At 36.1% G+C, this 18,152-nt stretch overlaps 1 protein-coding gene across 2 annotated transcripts in view; it reads right to left on the reverse strand.

Moving 5' to 3' along the window:
- Map3k2 (mitogen-activated protein kinase kinase kinase 2) overlaps positions 1–18,152 on the reverse strand; it is a 94,439-nt gene that overhangs the window by 13,333 nt on the left and 62,954 nt on the right. For both annotated transcript variants that reach the window (XM_004835951.4, XM_087198461.1), the window contains 8 exons: positions 15,976–16,106; positions 14,936–15,015; positions 13,278–13,345; positions 13,024–13,116; positions 11,896–12,102; positions 7,867–8,015; positions 7,180–7,311; positions 2,592–2,721 (listed from right to left, as the gene is read on the reverse strand). In XM_004835951.4, coding sequence (XP_004836008.1) covers positions 2,592–2,721; positions 7,180–7,311; positions 7,867–8,015; positions 11,896–12,102; positions 13,024–13,116; positions 13,278–13,345; positions 14,936–15,015; positions 15,976–16,106 — 990 coding nt within the window. The remainder of the gene's footprint in view (positions 1–2,591; positions 2,722–7,179; positions 7,312–7,866; positions 8,016–11,895; positions 12,103–13,023; positions 13,117–13,277; positions 13,346–14,935; positions 15,016–15,975; positions 16,107–18,152) is intronic.

Here is an 18,152-nt window from a genome sequence, read left to right on the forward strand (position 1 = left end):
AACCATATACTGATAACCACTCTCCTTTCCATTTCACAGGATTTGAAGAAAATCAAGATACATGATCAATTAAAAGTTCAGTACATATCTTTAAAAGACAAGGACTCTTTTCACACATAAAAAGATGAATAATATTTTTTTATTTTTAATGTTATCAAAATATAATAGGTATTCAATATTTTACACACACACGCCCCCCCCCCAAAAAAAATCCAAGTTAGGTCACAATGAGCTTCACTGATATATATTTAAGACTTTCCTAACCTAAAAGTCTTTCCAATCTCTTTTTTCCCCTTTGCCCTAAGAAACTAGTTTCTTTATAAAAGCTTTAGCAATAGCTCAACAGCTAAATAGCAACAGCTTTCTTATAGCCTAGATCTTGAGGGGTCATTTTAACATGCTCATCTGGCTTATACACTAAACATGTTATAATTTGACAGCTGAATCTGAAGGTTTGATAAGATCCAGGTTCACTTGTGGAGGTGAAGGGGATTAGATGATGCTATATGTAGACTGTTCCTATGCTTGTCATGTCAGCAGCTGTTAATCTTTTCCCTTACCATTTAAAAGTTGTTTAGAAATATTGGGAAATACTGAAAAAGTAAAAAGTATATAGTAGAAAACAACTGTCATTATCTTGCCATTTGGTGATAACAACTGCTAATCATATGAAAACTTCCCTTCTGAGTCATATTTAAATTTTACAAACATGAGATCATATTGCAAACATCTACTTTTGTACCTTTTCCCCCTCATCAATATATCTGCCCTATAATGTTTAAAAATCAGCTTGCTTCCATGCTCCTCAATTGGCCAAGGTGGCTCTCATCATTCCTTCCAGTAAGATGAAAGAGGACTCATGCAGAGGTTACTGTTCTAGCTTATACCCGATGTTCCCCCCAAAGCCTCATGTGCTCATAGGTAGGGATTCTGGGAAGTGGCTGGATGTAAGGTATGTGATACTGGGATCAAGGGTGTGTGATATCTGGATTAGTCCCCTAATTGGATTAGCATAGTTCTGGGTGTGGCTGAACGGATTTATGAAGAGGGAAGCCCCATGCTTGGTGTGGATAGCACCAACAACAGGCTTGTAGCCTGGATGGAATACAAAGGGACAGAAAGAAGGCAGGCTGCTGCTTGCTGCTGCCACCTCCTTCCTGCCTTGCCATAGACTGCTTCTCCTCTGCAATACCCCTCTTCCATGCCACCCTACCTTGGAGACAGACAACTATGGACTAAAACCTCTACAAACTGAGAGCTAAACTAAAAATTTTCTGCTTTAACTTGTGGATGTCAGGTATTTTGTTCCAGCAACGAGAAGGTAACAAACAACTGCTCCCTTAGTTTCTCTGCCTTGAACAACAATTATTCCTAAGTGAATAATTTTTCTGTGAGGGTCTTAAAGTCATCTATCAGGTTTTGTACTTAACAACTAAGTTCTGGCTGAGATAGATCACAGGCCATATCCCAGTACTTATAACTTTTTTTCTGGTGGGGGGGGGTGGGGGGGGGGTCTGGGAGCGCCCTGGAAATTGGGCTTGCAAATGTTATGCATGTGCTATACCACTATGCTATATCCCCAGCCTTTCATATTCACTATTAAGCCCCATTCTAGTAGATGTGATCTGACTCAAGCACTCTACAGATTCTATCACCAGAAACTAATTAGGAATGTTCTCCTTGGCTTGAATATGGCCACATCCGGATGTACCACACCATAAGGAAGAAACAAAAACCTAGGAATTCAAGAGTTCCCAGCAAGACAAATGAATTATGTATTCATATACACCTCTACATGTGTTAATTTATTTTTATTGACTAATAAAATGATTTCTAAATTTGGGGTCACAATAAGTTTTTATACAATTAGACCTCCAGAAATGCTGTACAGTATAGTTTTAAGTACACTCAGATTTTACATACTCTCACCACTTGCTTTTGTAGCTTATATGCATTCATTCACATATCTAATCCCTGAAAACAGCTGAGTTTTTCAGTTTAAAAAAGAGAGTTTAACTGAATTTACTACCACTCACTCTCAGGTTCTTCTCTTTTCTTAAATAATGACATCCCTTCACATGATTTTAAATATGATCTCAACATCAAGTATGTCATCATTGTAGCTAAATTTGGAGTGATTCCTAGGTACCAAGCACTGTTTTAAGTAACGTACATGCATTAACTCAATCAAGGTTCCTATGTAGAATGAGGAACTGAAGCAGAGAGACTAAGTGACTTTACCAAGCTCACAGAGTCATAATAGATAAAGCCTGAATTGGAAGCAGCCTGTCTTGTAGCCGAGGCCCGACTCTTAACCACTCCCTTCTAATGCTATGCAGTATGTATGAAAATGTAGTCTCACTTATATGGTCTTTTGAATTTTATTCATCTGTGAACCGCCAAAGTGAAGCTACTCATTTGTGGAAACCTGTACGTCAAAACTAGTCTGATGGGACACTGACAAGCATCCATGAGAAAGCAGGAGAACTGTTTTAGAGTAAATGTATGAATTTAAATGTTAAAAATCTTAACCACATCATCTATTTCATTCATAAAGAACTGTGTAAAGTAAGAAGTACCTCATTACTTACCTTTGATATCTCTATGGACAATCATATTACTGTGCAAATAATGGACACCCTCCAGAATCTGACGTGTGTATTTCCTAGTCACATTCTCAGTAAGAGCTCCATATGCTTTTAATTGGTCCTTAATTGAGCCCTGGGATAAAAGAAAACAACTGTAAAAATTATGATATAATTTGAAATGAAAACTGGTATTAAATCTTTATTTTTAAGAGAGTCCTAGTTTATGATTGGAAGGCTGTATTTAGAGAGGGCAGATACTGTCAGTAATGATACAACATACCCATGTAATTTAAAATAAAAGTCATCTATATTCGCTGACTAAAATTGTGGGAAAGTATATGTCACACCTGAGAGAAGCCATTAAAACTCTGCTTTTGGGGGGGGGGGGGGTTGGATTTTTTTGAGACAGGGTCTTGCTATGTAGCCCAGGCTGGCCTCAAACTCATGGCTATCCTACCTCCTCAGCTTCCCGAGTGCTGGGATTACAGGCATCCACCACCACGCCTGGCTAAAACTCTGTTTTGATCAGTGCCCTTATTTCTGTGACTATATTGGTTCTAACTATCTCCTATTCCTTCCTTGCAACTGTTTTACAAAATTCTCCAGTACTTTTATCTTGCTTTTTTTTGTTTGCCCTGAGCATGTCTTTGTTTTTCCTATAAATCCCTCTAAGTATATCATACCTGAATTTATTTTGTTCTTTCTCTATATTTTAAGCAAATCTGTGATGTACTGACATCTACTGATTTCTCACTCAGTAGAAAGGGTATTTTGAGAAAATCAGAACGCACAAGTTTTGTTTTCACTTTATGTAGCCAATACTCTAGTTAAAAACATGAAAAAATACAATAAAGACAAGTTTCATATTTTCTTAAGTGTATTTTAGGCCAGGAAGAAGTGCCTTTTTCTGAGAATGCTAAGTCAGTCTGACACAAAACACAGGAATTTGTTCTGTCTGGTTTCCACAGTGCAGGCTGGCCTTGAAAGAAGCCTAAACTCTCAGTGATCCTCCTGCGTGCCTCAGCCTCATAAGCTCTGGGATTACAGGTGTGCGTGGCCACGCCTGGCTCAAGACCGGCATCTGAGTTTTGAAAAAGCTTCCTCAGTGATTCCAATGTGCAAGTTTAATTATTACCGCTTTAATGGAAATAAAATGCTTCCTGAGAGACAAATCTATTTTTTAAACAAGAAAATATATCCTAATGTTTCTGCCTTTCCTTGAATTTAGTACTCTGTTGTATAACGTAGATCGCTGGATTTTACAGATTTAACCATTTACTATTTCCAGTAAATGAATTGTAAGTGATGCTTGCAGGGACAGTAATATGTAATTCTGCATCCCCAAACCTGCAAACATACATGAGGAATGTCAATCATTCACACCTATAATTCAATATTGCCCTATTATTCATAATCATCTTACTGTGTCTCCACTTGTAGTAAACTCTGCTAAAACAGCTCTCTATCTGTGGAAGAGGGAGGGACGACAGACAGATACAGACACAGAGACAGAGAGAAAAGCCAACTGCTGGTCTAGGTATCAAAAATGGTACAAAGTTACGGTCCCAAATCTGAAAGTAGTTCTAGATAAAACTAAAGAATATAGTGCTAAATATGGAAAAACTGAAGAATAGGATGAAAATTCTGACAGCTTGACTCTGGGTTACAAAGAAACCTATCACACAAAATGTAATGAGAGAAATTATATTGCACCATTCACAACTTGGAGATTTAGCAAAGAATAAGAACCCAGAAAAGAACATATATGTCCAGCAATGTCGATGGGCTTGCCATATGTTTTATACTGCATTTAGATTATCAGTGAACTATTATTAATTTACTAATATGTTTTTCAAATTCAAGGAACAACTGTATGCTGTGAAGGGAACAGCTGTTCTTACAAAACCAAGTGTAGCGAATGAGAAACATGACCAAATAGCACTTGCTGAATAGTCCTGGTATAGTCTAAAGATTATATGATGAGTGCTGGGGATTTAGCTCAGAGGCACCATGCCTGCCTGGTTCTGAGTTCAATCCTCAATACCACAAATAAAAAAAAAAATTATACGATGAGTGTATAAAGAGTATACACCTCTATCTGTGATGTCAATCAGTTTTAACCATTTAAATTTAATCTTACCTTAAACAACATGGGTTTCTAGTCACATCCATTCATAATTATTTTCCACTATAATTTAAATATTTTTACACAGTAATAAAAATCTGAATTTTATTTTTTAAGAACAGGAAAGGTTTATTGGGGCATAGGAATAGCTCCTGAGAGACAGGAGGGGTCCCAAGTAGGCTACTAGCAGAAATCTGAACTTTAAAAAAAATCTACCATAATCCCAACACATTTCCATCTAAGTTTCTTTTCTCCTTGTTCAAATGCAGATACACTTCCAGGATCATAATCATTATTAAAAAGCATTTTGCATTATTTTCTTCTCATTACAGTATTTCCTCTAATGTTACTGCACAGCTTCATAATTTTTAGCACCTATTCTGAGAGAATGCTCCATAATTTACTTTCATTGTAAGCACTAATATTCCCTTTTGTTTCCCATCACAGATAATACTACAATAAATGTACAGAGTATTCCCTTTCTTTTGGATTACTTCTGCAGAATAAATCTCTGTGAGATGTCACATGGCTTCAATATTTCAATTGCTTTCAATAGGGATTACATTCCCTTAATTTGTTTTTCAAGGACTTTTTAAAACCAACTTACACTGAGAACAGACTCTTTGAAAATATAAACATAGTAGTAAAATTACTGAGTAACAAATGTATCAACATGAACAATTAATTAGTCATGATGATAAGAAAGTTTACTGCTGTTCTAGTAACAGAGAAGTTTATTGATCCATAAGCTCAAAGCGCAACCTTGCACATTCTACATACAATTCCAATCAACTACTGCCTTAAAGACCAATAAATAAAACTTTTTGTAACATACATTACCTATTAAATTTTGAGACTGTGTGCTTTTTGTTTTTCCTTGTTTTGGACATGGGAGTTTTACCATATTGCCCAAGGTGAGCTCAAACTCCTGAGTAGAAACTGAGATTACAGGTGTGTGCCACTGTACCTGGCTGGAAAAGAACTGAATATTCACAGGTGCCTTTGCAATAGCTCAGATTACTTTCTGGTCTACAGGAAAACACAAAATTCTACAATGTAGGAATCAGGATGTCAATCACCTTAATCTAGAAATCAGTGTAAACATCACTACCATGGAATAACTAGAAATTGTGTGTTTTCTGATGGGATGCCACAGAAAGTACAGTCATCTGATGTATCCAATAAAAAAGGCTGAATTAGAATCTACCTTAGATGGTTGAAGGAAATTAATACACAATTTCTCAATGAATAAAATTGTAGCTGTCATATTAAATAGGCAAGTTTACATGCTGGTATTTAGAAAATTAATAAAATATTGAAAATCATGTTGTATTAATCTATTTTAAGTCATACCATGTTCAGAGTTCTGTATAGGGTGTGGTTTTATTTTTTCTTTTTAGGGATAGTTTGTATAGTCACTGTTTCTTATGTTAGTGACTTACACATGCACAAATTGAAACTGTAAATTGTGAACACTGGAAAGCTCCATTGTGAAATAGAACATAAACATCTTAGTAATATATTAAAATGAATGTAAAGGAGGTTAAAATTACATTACTGTGAAATTTATCTTTCAACTCTAGGTTAAACTTTGGAGATTTGTATTAGTGGGTAACTGTTAAGAGCTTTGAAAACACGGCACATTTCTGATCAACCCAAAATTATTATTTCTTTGTAACTTATTCAGTTTGGCAATTGCTTTCATTTAGTGGGTTAATAATGTGGCATAATATATTTACATAGTTTGAAAGTATTCATTTCTATACACTATTTTTAGAAAATATATATATATATATATTGTTTTTGGTACCGGGGATCAAACTCAGGACCTTTTGCTTGCAAGGCAGGCGCCAGAACCACTGAGCTAAATCCCGGGCCCTCTCTAGACATTATGAAGTTTAAAGACATGACCAATTTTTAATTTATTTCAAGTTATAATATTTTTAATATAACTTGCCTCATTACATGTAATAGTTCCCATTTGATGGGATATATTGGGAAGAATGTGTGTATGTGTATGCATATAAAAAATATATATATATATATATATTCCCACACAAAAAAGGAATCTACCTTAAAGTTTACATCTAACTTGGAGTTTATGGAAAATAAAGTCTTTTTGTTAAAATTATATAATGTAAAAATGGACTGTTATACATAAAAACGGAATTTGGGAACATAACTAAATATAATGTATGGTCCTAGACTGGAACCTGCTTTGGATAAATAAAATAGAAATTTTTAAGACACTTAGAGAAATCTGATGTCTGTAACCTCCTTTAGGATATTCAGCATTAATGAGTTTAAAAATACAAAGACAAATAAAGAGGATTACTGCCTAGCTCTAATTTAAAACTCTTCCAAACTTAATTAGGGTTAACACTTTATAAACAATATTTTTGTTTCCTTTTTTCAACTAAGACTTTTAAATACAATGACTTTTTAAAAAAGGATGTGTGAACTTACCCCTGGCATATATTCCATAAATATGGAAAGTGTTTTTTCCTGGGGATCCCTCAAACAGCCATAATACTGAACAATTCGCTCATGCAGCAAGTTTTTCAACAACTGAATTTCACACTCAAGTGCATTCACTTCCTGGAAGACAAAATTCACTGTGAAGTCTTTATAACACTGTTTTTGCAGAGCAAAAACTAGTAACTTCAGGGACTGTATCAAGGTGATTTCATTCTAAAACATTTAAGGAACAAACTATTTTAAAGTCTCTAACCAATAACTTTTTCTTTTTCCCAGAACTGGGGATTAGACCCTGGCCCTTCACATTGAACTACATTATATCCCAGCCCCTTTTTAAATTTTTTATTTAAAGACAGGATGTTGCTAAGTTGGCTAGGCTGGGCTTGAACTTGTGATTCCCAGAGTGCTGTGATTACAGGCATGCGCCATCACACTCAGCTTTAACCAATAACTTTTTTAATAGTCCCCAGTGGTGTGCTTAAGCCAATACTAAATCAGACTAAGAATACATCTAAAGTACTAAAAAGAAATATACACAGTACAAAGTAGATAAGTACATCTAATGATCAAGTTGTTTTGCAAATCATTTGTGTTACTCTGTGTTTTATTACTTTTTTTGGTGGGGGACAAATGGATCTTAAAATGTGACAAAGTAGACAGTGCAATGATTTTTACCTTGCTGGTCTCAGGGCTATCAGGATCAAACTGGACTTGCTTAACAGCCAATTCTCTTCCTGTATCAACATCATAACAGAGGTAGACCCTGCCAAAGGCTCCTTGGCCAAGCAATTTGCCCAATCTCCAGTTGGTTGGAGCTCGAGGTGCTGAAAAAAGAAGACTTTTTAGAAATGGAATAGTTCAGGCCAGGGATTTAGCTCAGTGGTGCCACTGCCTGCCTCGCAAGCGCAATGTCCTGAGTTCTATCCCCGGTACCAAAAAAAAAAAAAAAAAAGGAATAGTTCAATGGCATATGAATGGTTAAGGACAACAGAAATAAGAAAGCTGCTAGTGATATCCTTAACTGAACAGGGTTGGGTACAAGGAAAAACTGACTCCAAATTCAAAATGGTCACCATCTTTCAAAGTTTTTCTCTTTAGTCAATCTTCTAAATTTCTAAACTCAAGTAAGTTCATATTCATGTGACTTGGACTGGGGATTTAGCTCAGTGGTAAGTGCAAGGTCCTGAGTTGGTTACCCCGTACAAAAAAAGAAAAAAAAAACCAAAACATAATCATGTGACTTATTTTTTCCAGCGAGATCCCCCATTACAACATCTTTCACTCAATATAAGATGCAATGATTGTAAGATGCATTATTTCTAATCTTTCACTTGCATCCTAAAAAGAAAAATGTAAGTCATCTACATACTTATAACCTTTATTGAACCTATTGGAAAACAGACTGGAAGGCACCTAACAATCTAAGGGGGAAGGGAGAGAGAGAGGGAGAGGGGGAGGGAGAGGGGAAGAGAGAGGGAAAGGGGGAAAGAGAAGGGGAGAGAGGAAGAGAGGGAGGGGGAGGGAGAGAGAGGGGGAGAGGGAAAGGGGAGGGGAGAGGGGGAGGGAAGGGGGGAAAGGGAGGAGGGGAGAGGGGGGAGAGAGGGAGGGGGAGGGGAAGAGGGAGGGAAAGAGAGAGAGAGAGAGGGAGGGAGGAGGGAGAGAGGGAGAGAAGGGGAGAGAGAGAATACAAGCACTGGCAAATTTGTGGAGGAGCACACAGAAAGATCCATACCAGTAGGTAAGAAAAGCTCAGTTCCAAGCACAGACATGTAATCTCAGTACTCAGCAGACTAAGGCAGGGGGATGAAGAGTTCAAGGCCTTCCTGTGCTACACAGAAAAACTCAGCTTCACTTTTAATAAGTATGGACTCTCATAAGAGTATTGAACCTTTGGGATATCAAAGGACAGAGGGATGAGTTCATCCCTACTCAGTCTTTTCCATGGACCTATTTGCCAGGCACTCATAGGAACAGAGGAAAGAAAACTTTCTTGGAAGTCGAAGCCTGGAAAAGGAATCTCCCACTATTGTGAGGAAGGTAGAAAGCCCCTCCCCCAAACCTATATCCCTTAAGAAATTAAGATCCCTAAACTACTAGAGGAAAAGCAGCAAACCCCGTCACTCAGGCTAGGGAATGGACAGGAAAAAACCAACTCTGGACAGAATAGCTGAGAACCCTCCATCCTGCTGCCCCTACACATTGGGTTGGGAAGTGAGGGATGAGGGTGTAGAAAGATCCTCCTTTTCTGAGAAGTAAGCACACGAAGAAGGCCAAATGGAGACAAGGACCACTAAAAATATCCTTCTAGATAACCAACACAAGTAATTTTGGAAAAATATGAAGTTAGTGGTAAACAGGGGTCACTGCAACAACAAAATCCAAACACCGCTGCTCAACTACTGAGAATAACACCATGCCCCACAGTGGTGGCCTAGGCAGAAGAGCTGTGTCTAATTCCAGGCATGAATTCTATTTACCTCAGTCTTCACCATCCTATGCATACTGTCTGGCTTTCAGTCTAAAACTGTAAGATGCAAAAAAGCAAATGTGAAAATGAGAGAGAAATTAACATAACCTGAATCAAGAGAATCAGAAAGGAAGCTTAAAATAACTATGATTAACATATTAAAGTCCTAATGGAAAAGGTAGATAATATGCATGAACAGATGAAGAACTTCAACAGGGACAGGAAAACTGCTGGAAAAGCCTGAAATTTAAAAATAAACATTTTTTCAATAGGGTCACAAATAGGTGCAGCAAAGCTGAGGAAATCAATTAACAGAAATTTCTTAAGCTCACTGAATAAAGAGAGAATGAAAAAAAAGTATAACACAGTATCATATAACCCACTGTGCAAGTAATTAGAATCCCAAAAGAAAAAGTGGAGTGGAAATACGTTAAGAGATGTAACAGAAAATTTCATAAACAAATTATAACAAATCAAACTGAATATGATTATGTATATCAGGAAGAAAATCTTAAAAGTGGCCAAAGGGGGGAAAAGATACTGTCACAGAAGAGCAAAGACAAGAGTTATATATTTCTCCTCAGAAAGTATATACATAAGCCAGAAGACAATGGTAAGACAGCTTTAAACTGCTGCAAGTAAAAAAAATAACAAAAATAGAGCGGGACATGATTGTGCACTGTCTATTCTCCCAGAACTCTAGGAAGTTGAGGCAGCAAGGATTTCAAGTTTGAGACCAGCCTGGGCAACTTGGTGACTTAGTGAGATCCTGCCTCAAAAAAATTAAAAGGGTCAGGGATATAGCTCAGTGAGAAGGTCTTAGGTTCAATATTAGCACCCCAAAACAAAACAAAACAAACTATGCTCAGGATTCTATATCCAGAAAAATTATATCTTTCAGAAACAAGAAATAAAGACCTGCTCAAACATCCAAACAAACAAAAGCTAAAAGAATTCATTACCAGCTGACCTGCATTACAAGAAAGCTTAAATGCAATGTTTCAGGCAAAAGGAATTTGACAGTTGACTGCACCTTGTATCTATATAATCAAAGATCGACAGAAATAGATAATGAAGATTTATGTAAGACATAAAAATTGTCCTCTTATTTTTAATCACTCTTACTTTAATTATCTAAAGCAATAGCAATGTAGTATAAGTATAGTGTAAAAGTAAAATATGACAACACTAACACAAAAAGACTTCAGAGCATGCAAATTTTGATATAATAAATACCTTTGAGCACAAACTTTATATTCATTCTTCACTTGACAAAGTCCAAATAATTTGCAATCTGTTCTCTTCTCATCAAAGTAAAATACCCCCACATCAGCAAAAACTACTTCTAATTTCAGAATATCCATGACTTCTTATACATGTTACCTCCTTAGTGAATTTCTACTCACAATTAAGATCCAGATTAAATGTTATACTATTATTATTTTTCCATATAGCATTCTCCCTGTTAGACTAGTATTTTAGAGGTCATGTTTGAGATCTCAGTGCTAGATATTCAACAAGGATATGTGGAATGGATAGATGAAAACATGACTAGCTATTAACAATTTTCAAATAAAAGCAAAGTATAGATTTAACTAAACTAATTAGGGATACCATTTTTTGTTTGTTGTTTGAGACAGGGTTTCACTATGTAGTTCAGGCTGGCCTTGAACTCACTATGGCCTTGAACTCGAGGCAATCCTCTTGGCTCAGCCTCCCAAGTGCTGGGATTACAGCCATGCACCACCACGCAATACCATTTTTTTTTTTTTTTTTTTTGGTACGGGGATCAAACTCGGGTCCTTGCGCTTGCGTAGCAGGTGTTGAAACCACTGAGCTAAATCCCCGGCCCTGCAATACCATTCTTATACCTGACATTCTGACTATCTTTAAAAACATCATTGTTACTACTCCTTTTTCTTTCTTTCTTTTTTTTTTTCTTTGTGGTGCAAATAATTGAGTCCCAGGCCTTGAACATGCAAAACAGGTACTCTACCATTGAGCTACAACCCCAGCCCTGAATTATTATCTCTTTTGAGGAATATGTCTCACCTTGAGGATTCATTTGGTATTTATTCCTGTTAGTATTATAAAACTCTGTAAAGATTCTTTTTTTTGGTACTGGGAATTGAACTCAGGACCTTGCACTTGCCAGGCAGGCGTAGCGCTGCTGAGCTACATCCTTGGCCTTGCAAAGGTTCTTTATACATTTCACTGTAACAATTTCTATTACTTACATCGGCTGGGTGGACTGATATCCATTACAGTTAAAGTAGGATTGTCTATGTCACTTCCCCTTCTTCTTATTCGACTCTCATCATATTCTGGCGTGAATATGCTGCTTCCACTACTAGTGCTTAAGGAGTGATCAGTAGGACTGAAACTCACAGGAGACCTAAAGCTGGTCCCCTGGGTCCTTCTAGCTCTTGGAAAAGTTTTACGACCTACAAAAGTGAAAACAGAATAATTTTACTTTTATGAATATACTGTACTTTTAAAGTATTTAAGGTTTGCAATGCAGGGAACATAAATTTTCCCTGTGACTAGGCTAAGGAATTGAAATGGCAATGATGGCAATGATTCTGGAGAAAAATACTAGGGCCTGAATACAAATTCCAATCCTGTTATGGGAAAAGGTTCAGATGTGCACACACATGAAAACTATGGAATACTAGCCCTTCACTTTTGAATTAAAAGATGAAAATTTTTTATTATCATTTCTAATAATGACTTTAAAATACAAAACAAGAGATGGGCATGGTTGTGCATGTCTGTAATTCCAGCACTCAGGAGGCAGAAGTAGGAGGATCACCATGGGTTCAAGGACAGCCTGGGCTACATAATGAGACCTTGTCTCAAAAAACATACTTACATACATACATACAAACAATCCAATACAAAACAAAAATCAGGAAGTTAGAGGTAGCAAATTTTTTTCCTAACAGGACAATTAACGTTTTGATTTTATTGTCAAGAAGGAATTTTCTAATTAGTGTTATTTGCAAATTACTCCATTTAAAGGAAAGACAATGCTATTAGAGCCGGGCATAGTGGTACATGGCCATAATTCCAGCACTTTGGAGGCTGAGGCAGAAGGACTGGTGTGAGTTCGAGGCCAGCCTGGGCCACATAGTGAGTTCAAGGCCAGCCTGAATTACACAGCAAAACCTTTTCTCAAAAAAATAAAAAGTTATTATAGTTTTTAGCTAAGACTTAATCTCCTCAAAACAAGGTTGTTTAGTCAGGAAACTAAGATTCAAGAAAAAATTTATTTCTCAACAGTATTATAAAAATACCAGATTTTTTTAACACCTTTTTGAGATTTTAAAAAAACTATTATGGTGGTCTAATTACCAGAAACTTACCATCATTATACTCTTGATGATGATATGAAACATGATACCTTCTTGGATATGTTCCTCCTTTTCCAAATTTCTCAAAGATAGGGTTATCATAGTCTGTTAAGACATATATGAAAGATATGTTACAAAAAGTCAGGTTTTAGTGATGAAAGGCACATTTACACATATTTTGAGTTTTAAAAAAAATCTCTCCCTCTCCCTCCCAGCCAAAATATTACTAAACTTAATTTAAATATTTAGAATTTATATTGTCTAACCTGAAAACTCCTGATGATTATCTGGGTAGCTCTGAGCTCTAGGCATTCGTGATTTTGGATAGCTCTCTCTATAAATAGAAAATGCCACATTAAAAGAACATATGTAAATAAAACATGTAAAAATTGTTAAAGCCATACTACCTGTATCTATCTGCATGCATGCATGCGTATGTATAAAGGAGCTCTGAAATATTAACATAAAAGAAAGAGAAACTTTTTAAACACTTGTTTGGTGCATATAGCTGAAGAGCCTGGCTTTTAAAATTCACCTACAGGGCTGGGGATGTAGCTCACTGATAGAGTGCTTGTCTTCTACAAGCAAGACCCTGGTTCAATCCCCAGTACCACATCAAAAACAAAACAAGCAAAAAATAAATAAATACATAAAATTCACCTACAGAGTAAAGCAGTAAGAATAGTAAGTTCTGGAATCATAGCTGTTTAGAAACACTGTTGTTTCAGTCTGAGTTCTGCGTAACCTGGCCAAATAATCTTTCTGAGACTGCTTTTGCATTTATGAAGGACACAATAATTTCCAACTATGAAGTTTTTAGAAGTCAGGTGTTCAGCAGTGCATCCCAGATACCTAAGTACTCCATACATATTTCTCATTTCCCTGAATTTCTTAAATATCTACCTTGAGGTAGACACTGAAATAGACAGGGTTTATATACACACTGATAAGAAAATAGATGTAAATCCCTAAATAGTATAATTTATCTTTTAAGAATTTGCTTTTTTTTTTGTACCGGGGTTCAAACTTGGGTCCTTGTGCTTGCAAGGCAGGCAGTAGAACCACTGAGCTAAATCCCTGGCCCAAGAATTTGCTTTTATAGGGCTAGGGATGTCGTTCAATGGTAAAGCACATGCCTCACATGCATGAGGCCCCAAGCTTGACCTCAAGCACCAAAAATACAAAAAACAAAAAACAAACAAACAAACAAACAAAACCCTCCAAAACCTGTTTTTATAAAGCAATCACAGAGAGACTGAACACTGGATGACTAACAAGACCAACATCCTGCTGTGACCAAGTGAGTGCGCACTGTAACAAAAAGTTCACAAATGCAGAGATCTTGGTTACCATCCTCAACAGTTATTACACAAGAGAGGTAGTTAATGGAAATTATTTCTAATGTTGTGCCAGAATAAATAGAATACTGAACAAGTGAAACAATTCAAGAAGCATTTAAAACCAAACATATTAATGAAAAATTTGGTTAACAGTTTCATGAGCACAGTTCTAAAAGTAAACATAAATAAATTTTAAGTTTGTATTTGCCTTCAAACATACAATTTTGGCAAACAGAAATACTCCAATATTGTAATCAGGTATCATTTGTCAACAATATAGATAAATATCAATTAACTATATTCTTCTCAATGTAATATAATTACCACAAGAAGTTACTTATAATTCTAAATGCTTTGTGGGTGCATATTTACCCACTCATACTAAATAAAATACAAAACAGCCAGGTGTGGTGGGGCACACCTGTAGTCCCAGCACTCAGGAAGCTGAGGTAGGACGATACACCACAAGTCTGAGGCCAGCCTGAGCTACATAGTGAGTTCAAGGCCAGTCTGAACTACATAGAGAGACTCTGTCTCAAAAAAACAAATGAATAAATAAAACACAAAATTATAATCAACATTACCCATCCAAAGGACTGTCAAGTGAAGGACAACTTCCTGAGCCAGAATTTTCAGGGCTGCTTAAAGATAATGGATCCAGCATCTAGGAAAATAAGAGTTCCAACATGATTCAGTGTGATATAATCAAAAGTTATGTTTTCCTTTTTTTTCTAAAAAACTGCTTTATTAGGATATAATTCATAAAACTCACCCATTTAAAGTGTACAATTTACTGGCTCTCAGTATATTGAGAGTTGAGCAACCCTTAATTTTTGAACACTTTCAGTACCTCTAAAAGAAACCATGTGCCTAACCTTGTCACTCTCTAGTGTTTCTCATCTCTAAATGTCCCACATAGGTAAGCAATGGCTCCGATATTTCCTAAGAGAAAAATAAAGCTTTCTCTATAGTCTATTATTTAATTAAAAACTAGAATATTTCCCATGATTTTACTTACTGAAAACTGAATAATGTCTGCACCCAAATGGGGAACTAATGATACAGTGACTACTCCATTTTTAGCAAATGTTATGCACTGCAATAGTGAGCATTCAATGCAATGTTGAGGGAATAAAGGCAGCTCCAGGAAAACATTTCAATGCCAAAAAACTGAGGTATTTTTAAAAAATGGTATGGAAAGGGCCAGGGATTTAGCTCAGTGGTTTCGCCGCCTGCCTCGCAAGCGAAAGGTCCTGAGTTTGATCACCGGTACCAAAAAAAAAAAAAAAAAAAAGAAAGGTATGCTCAGCTTCATAAAGTTAAACGGGCCAAATTTTACTCTTTTAAGTGTTAATTTAAAAAATTTGAGTGTTAATCGAGAATTACAAAACAAATCCATACATTCATTCATTTATGGATGAACAATATAAGAAACAAGTTCTTTTAAAACATCAATAGATAAAAGGCAGATGTAAATGAATGGACATTTTTCTATATTTTGCTATCCTGTTCATCTAAGAAGGAAGACAGATACAGACACACACCCAGGTATCTGCCAAATCACACTGTCCCTGACCAATACCCCTTTAAATGAAATGAAAAGCAGCCTCCAACTTGGGCTTACTTGGTCCATGCTCTCTGGAATGAACTCTCCTTCACTGTTGATGCTAGTGAATGATCCATTCCGGGCAACCTGGTGTAATTCATCTGGAATGTATCCCGGGGGAGGGGAACTTCTATCTCTATTAGTGGGACCTCAAAGGAGAAAAAATGTAAGATTTTGTATATATCAGCAAGGAAATAACTTTTTTGTTTAAATAATGTATATTTCTGAACTACATAAAAATAACTTTAACAAATGAAATCCAGTATTTATTAAGTTACCAGTACATTCGTATTTGTAAAACTTTAAGATTTTTAGGTTTTCTAAACTTCCACCTCAAGGTTTGTCTGACTGCTGATAATTGCATCCTGGGTTTATAACACACTAGAGAATCTTGGATAAATGCCACTGCTCTGAGCTTCCAGAAATAACGCATATGTGTTAGCTTTCAACATAATCTGGGGAAGGCATCATGATGCAGTGGGGCTGGAGTTGGAGTCTGGAGTTGGCCCTTAGTTTAAATCCCTGTTCCAGCTGTTTACCATCTGGGAGTCTGTGGGGAAGTTACCTGATCATCATGAACCTATCTTCCACCTATAAACAAGGGCCTAAACCCCTTCTTTGCAAGGATGTTGTGATGGTAAAATCATTCACAATGAACATATGCCATGCTCATTTGCTTTCTATTCCTTTTCTTTAATCTTTAGAAATCTAAAGTGAAAATACTTCTTCTTAGTCATATAACCCCTATTAGAGCATTTTAAGTTTGGAGTCTTGGATTTTATTTTGGAGTACTTAAAATTAGGCTTTATGGTAAGTCATATTTCTGGAATCTAAATTTTGTCACAGCTTAGAAAAACAGAAAAAAAGGAAAAATTGAAAATCTGCCATTCAATTAAGGTAGTTCATTTCATTAATCATTAATTCTTATAAGACAAAAGGTGATCTTATTTTTGATTGTGTGGAAATGATGCTATATTTATTAACATAACTTCTCCCCCTTCTTGTAATTTTTTGAAATGAGATCATAAAACAGATATGGAAGCTGGTCATGGTGGCACATGCCTGTAATCGCAGCACTCTGGCAGGCTGAGGCAGGATTACAAGTTTGAGCCCAGTGTGGGCAACTTAGTAACTTAGCAAGACCCTGTTTCAAAATAAAAAATACACAAAGGGCTGGGAATGCCATTCAGTGGGAAGGTCCTGCATTCAAATCCCCAGTATCTCAAAAACACAAAAACAAACCAAAAGCACAGATATGGAGCAGTAATGTGAGCATCTGGGTTAAATTTAAACCAAAAAAAAAAAAAAAACAACTTTTAGTTTTAGGTAAAGGGGTCATTGTAAGTACTGTATATGCCAGCACTTGTTAGGGAAATAAGAGAGCAAAATAATTACCAAGAAATGTGCATAAGAGAGAGATCACCGTCTACATTTGTCTACAAAATGAGTAGGGAGGGATCCAACTTTGAGTCAGGGTTGGTTTAGGCTTGTTAGAGAACCATATCATAAGTATTACACTGGTTCCCAATTTTTTTTTTTGGTACAGGATATCGAACTCAGGACCTTGCACTTGTGAGGCAGGCGTGGTGCCACTGAGCTAAATCCCCGGCCCCCAAATACTTTTACTTCTTTTATATATCTCATTTAGAAAAGATAATCAATATATTCAACTACTAAAAGGAGATAGGGAAGAAATACGAGGTATGAAAATTTCATCATTTCCTTACTTGAAAACACAACCTTCTTGTGTTAATATGGGCATGCTAACACACTCTTGGTAATTCTAGACAATTTCTAGTTTTTGTTATGCTGGTACTGAAGTAAAATAATAACAATACTTATTAGTATAATAAGACTAAGGTATTTAGTCCAAATTTTTTTAAGAAAAATTTAAAATATCAATGTAACTAGTACATTTCGTTCTAATATGACTAAAGTGAAATGGCTGGGTTTTATTTTAAAATGATAGATACAATAAAGAAGGAAATGAATAACTAACAGTAGTCATGTTTTCCAGTTTGAAGAGTAAAATATGTAAGTGTTCTCTCAATATATTGCTATATTTGAAGATGAGGACAGGACAAATTTACTGTTCTAAGGTTGTTAATCAAAGAACTGAAATTTGAAAACAGTTATCCCAAATGTTCTGTCACCAAATTTTTAAATTATATCCAACTATATCTCAATAAGGACAA

The sequence above is a fragment of the Heterocephalus glaber genome, unplaced genomic scaffold (assembly GCF_053883595.1).
Source record: "Heterocephalus glaber isolate CG9 unplaced genomic scaffold, H.glaber_assembly_v1.0 deba00000347, whole genome shotgun sequence".
NCBI classification, from domain to species: Eukaryota; Metazoa; Chordata; class Mammalia; order Rodentia; family Bathyergidae; genus Heterocephalus; species Heterocephalus glaber.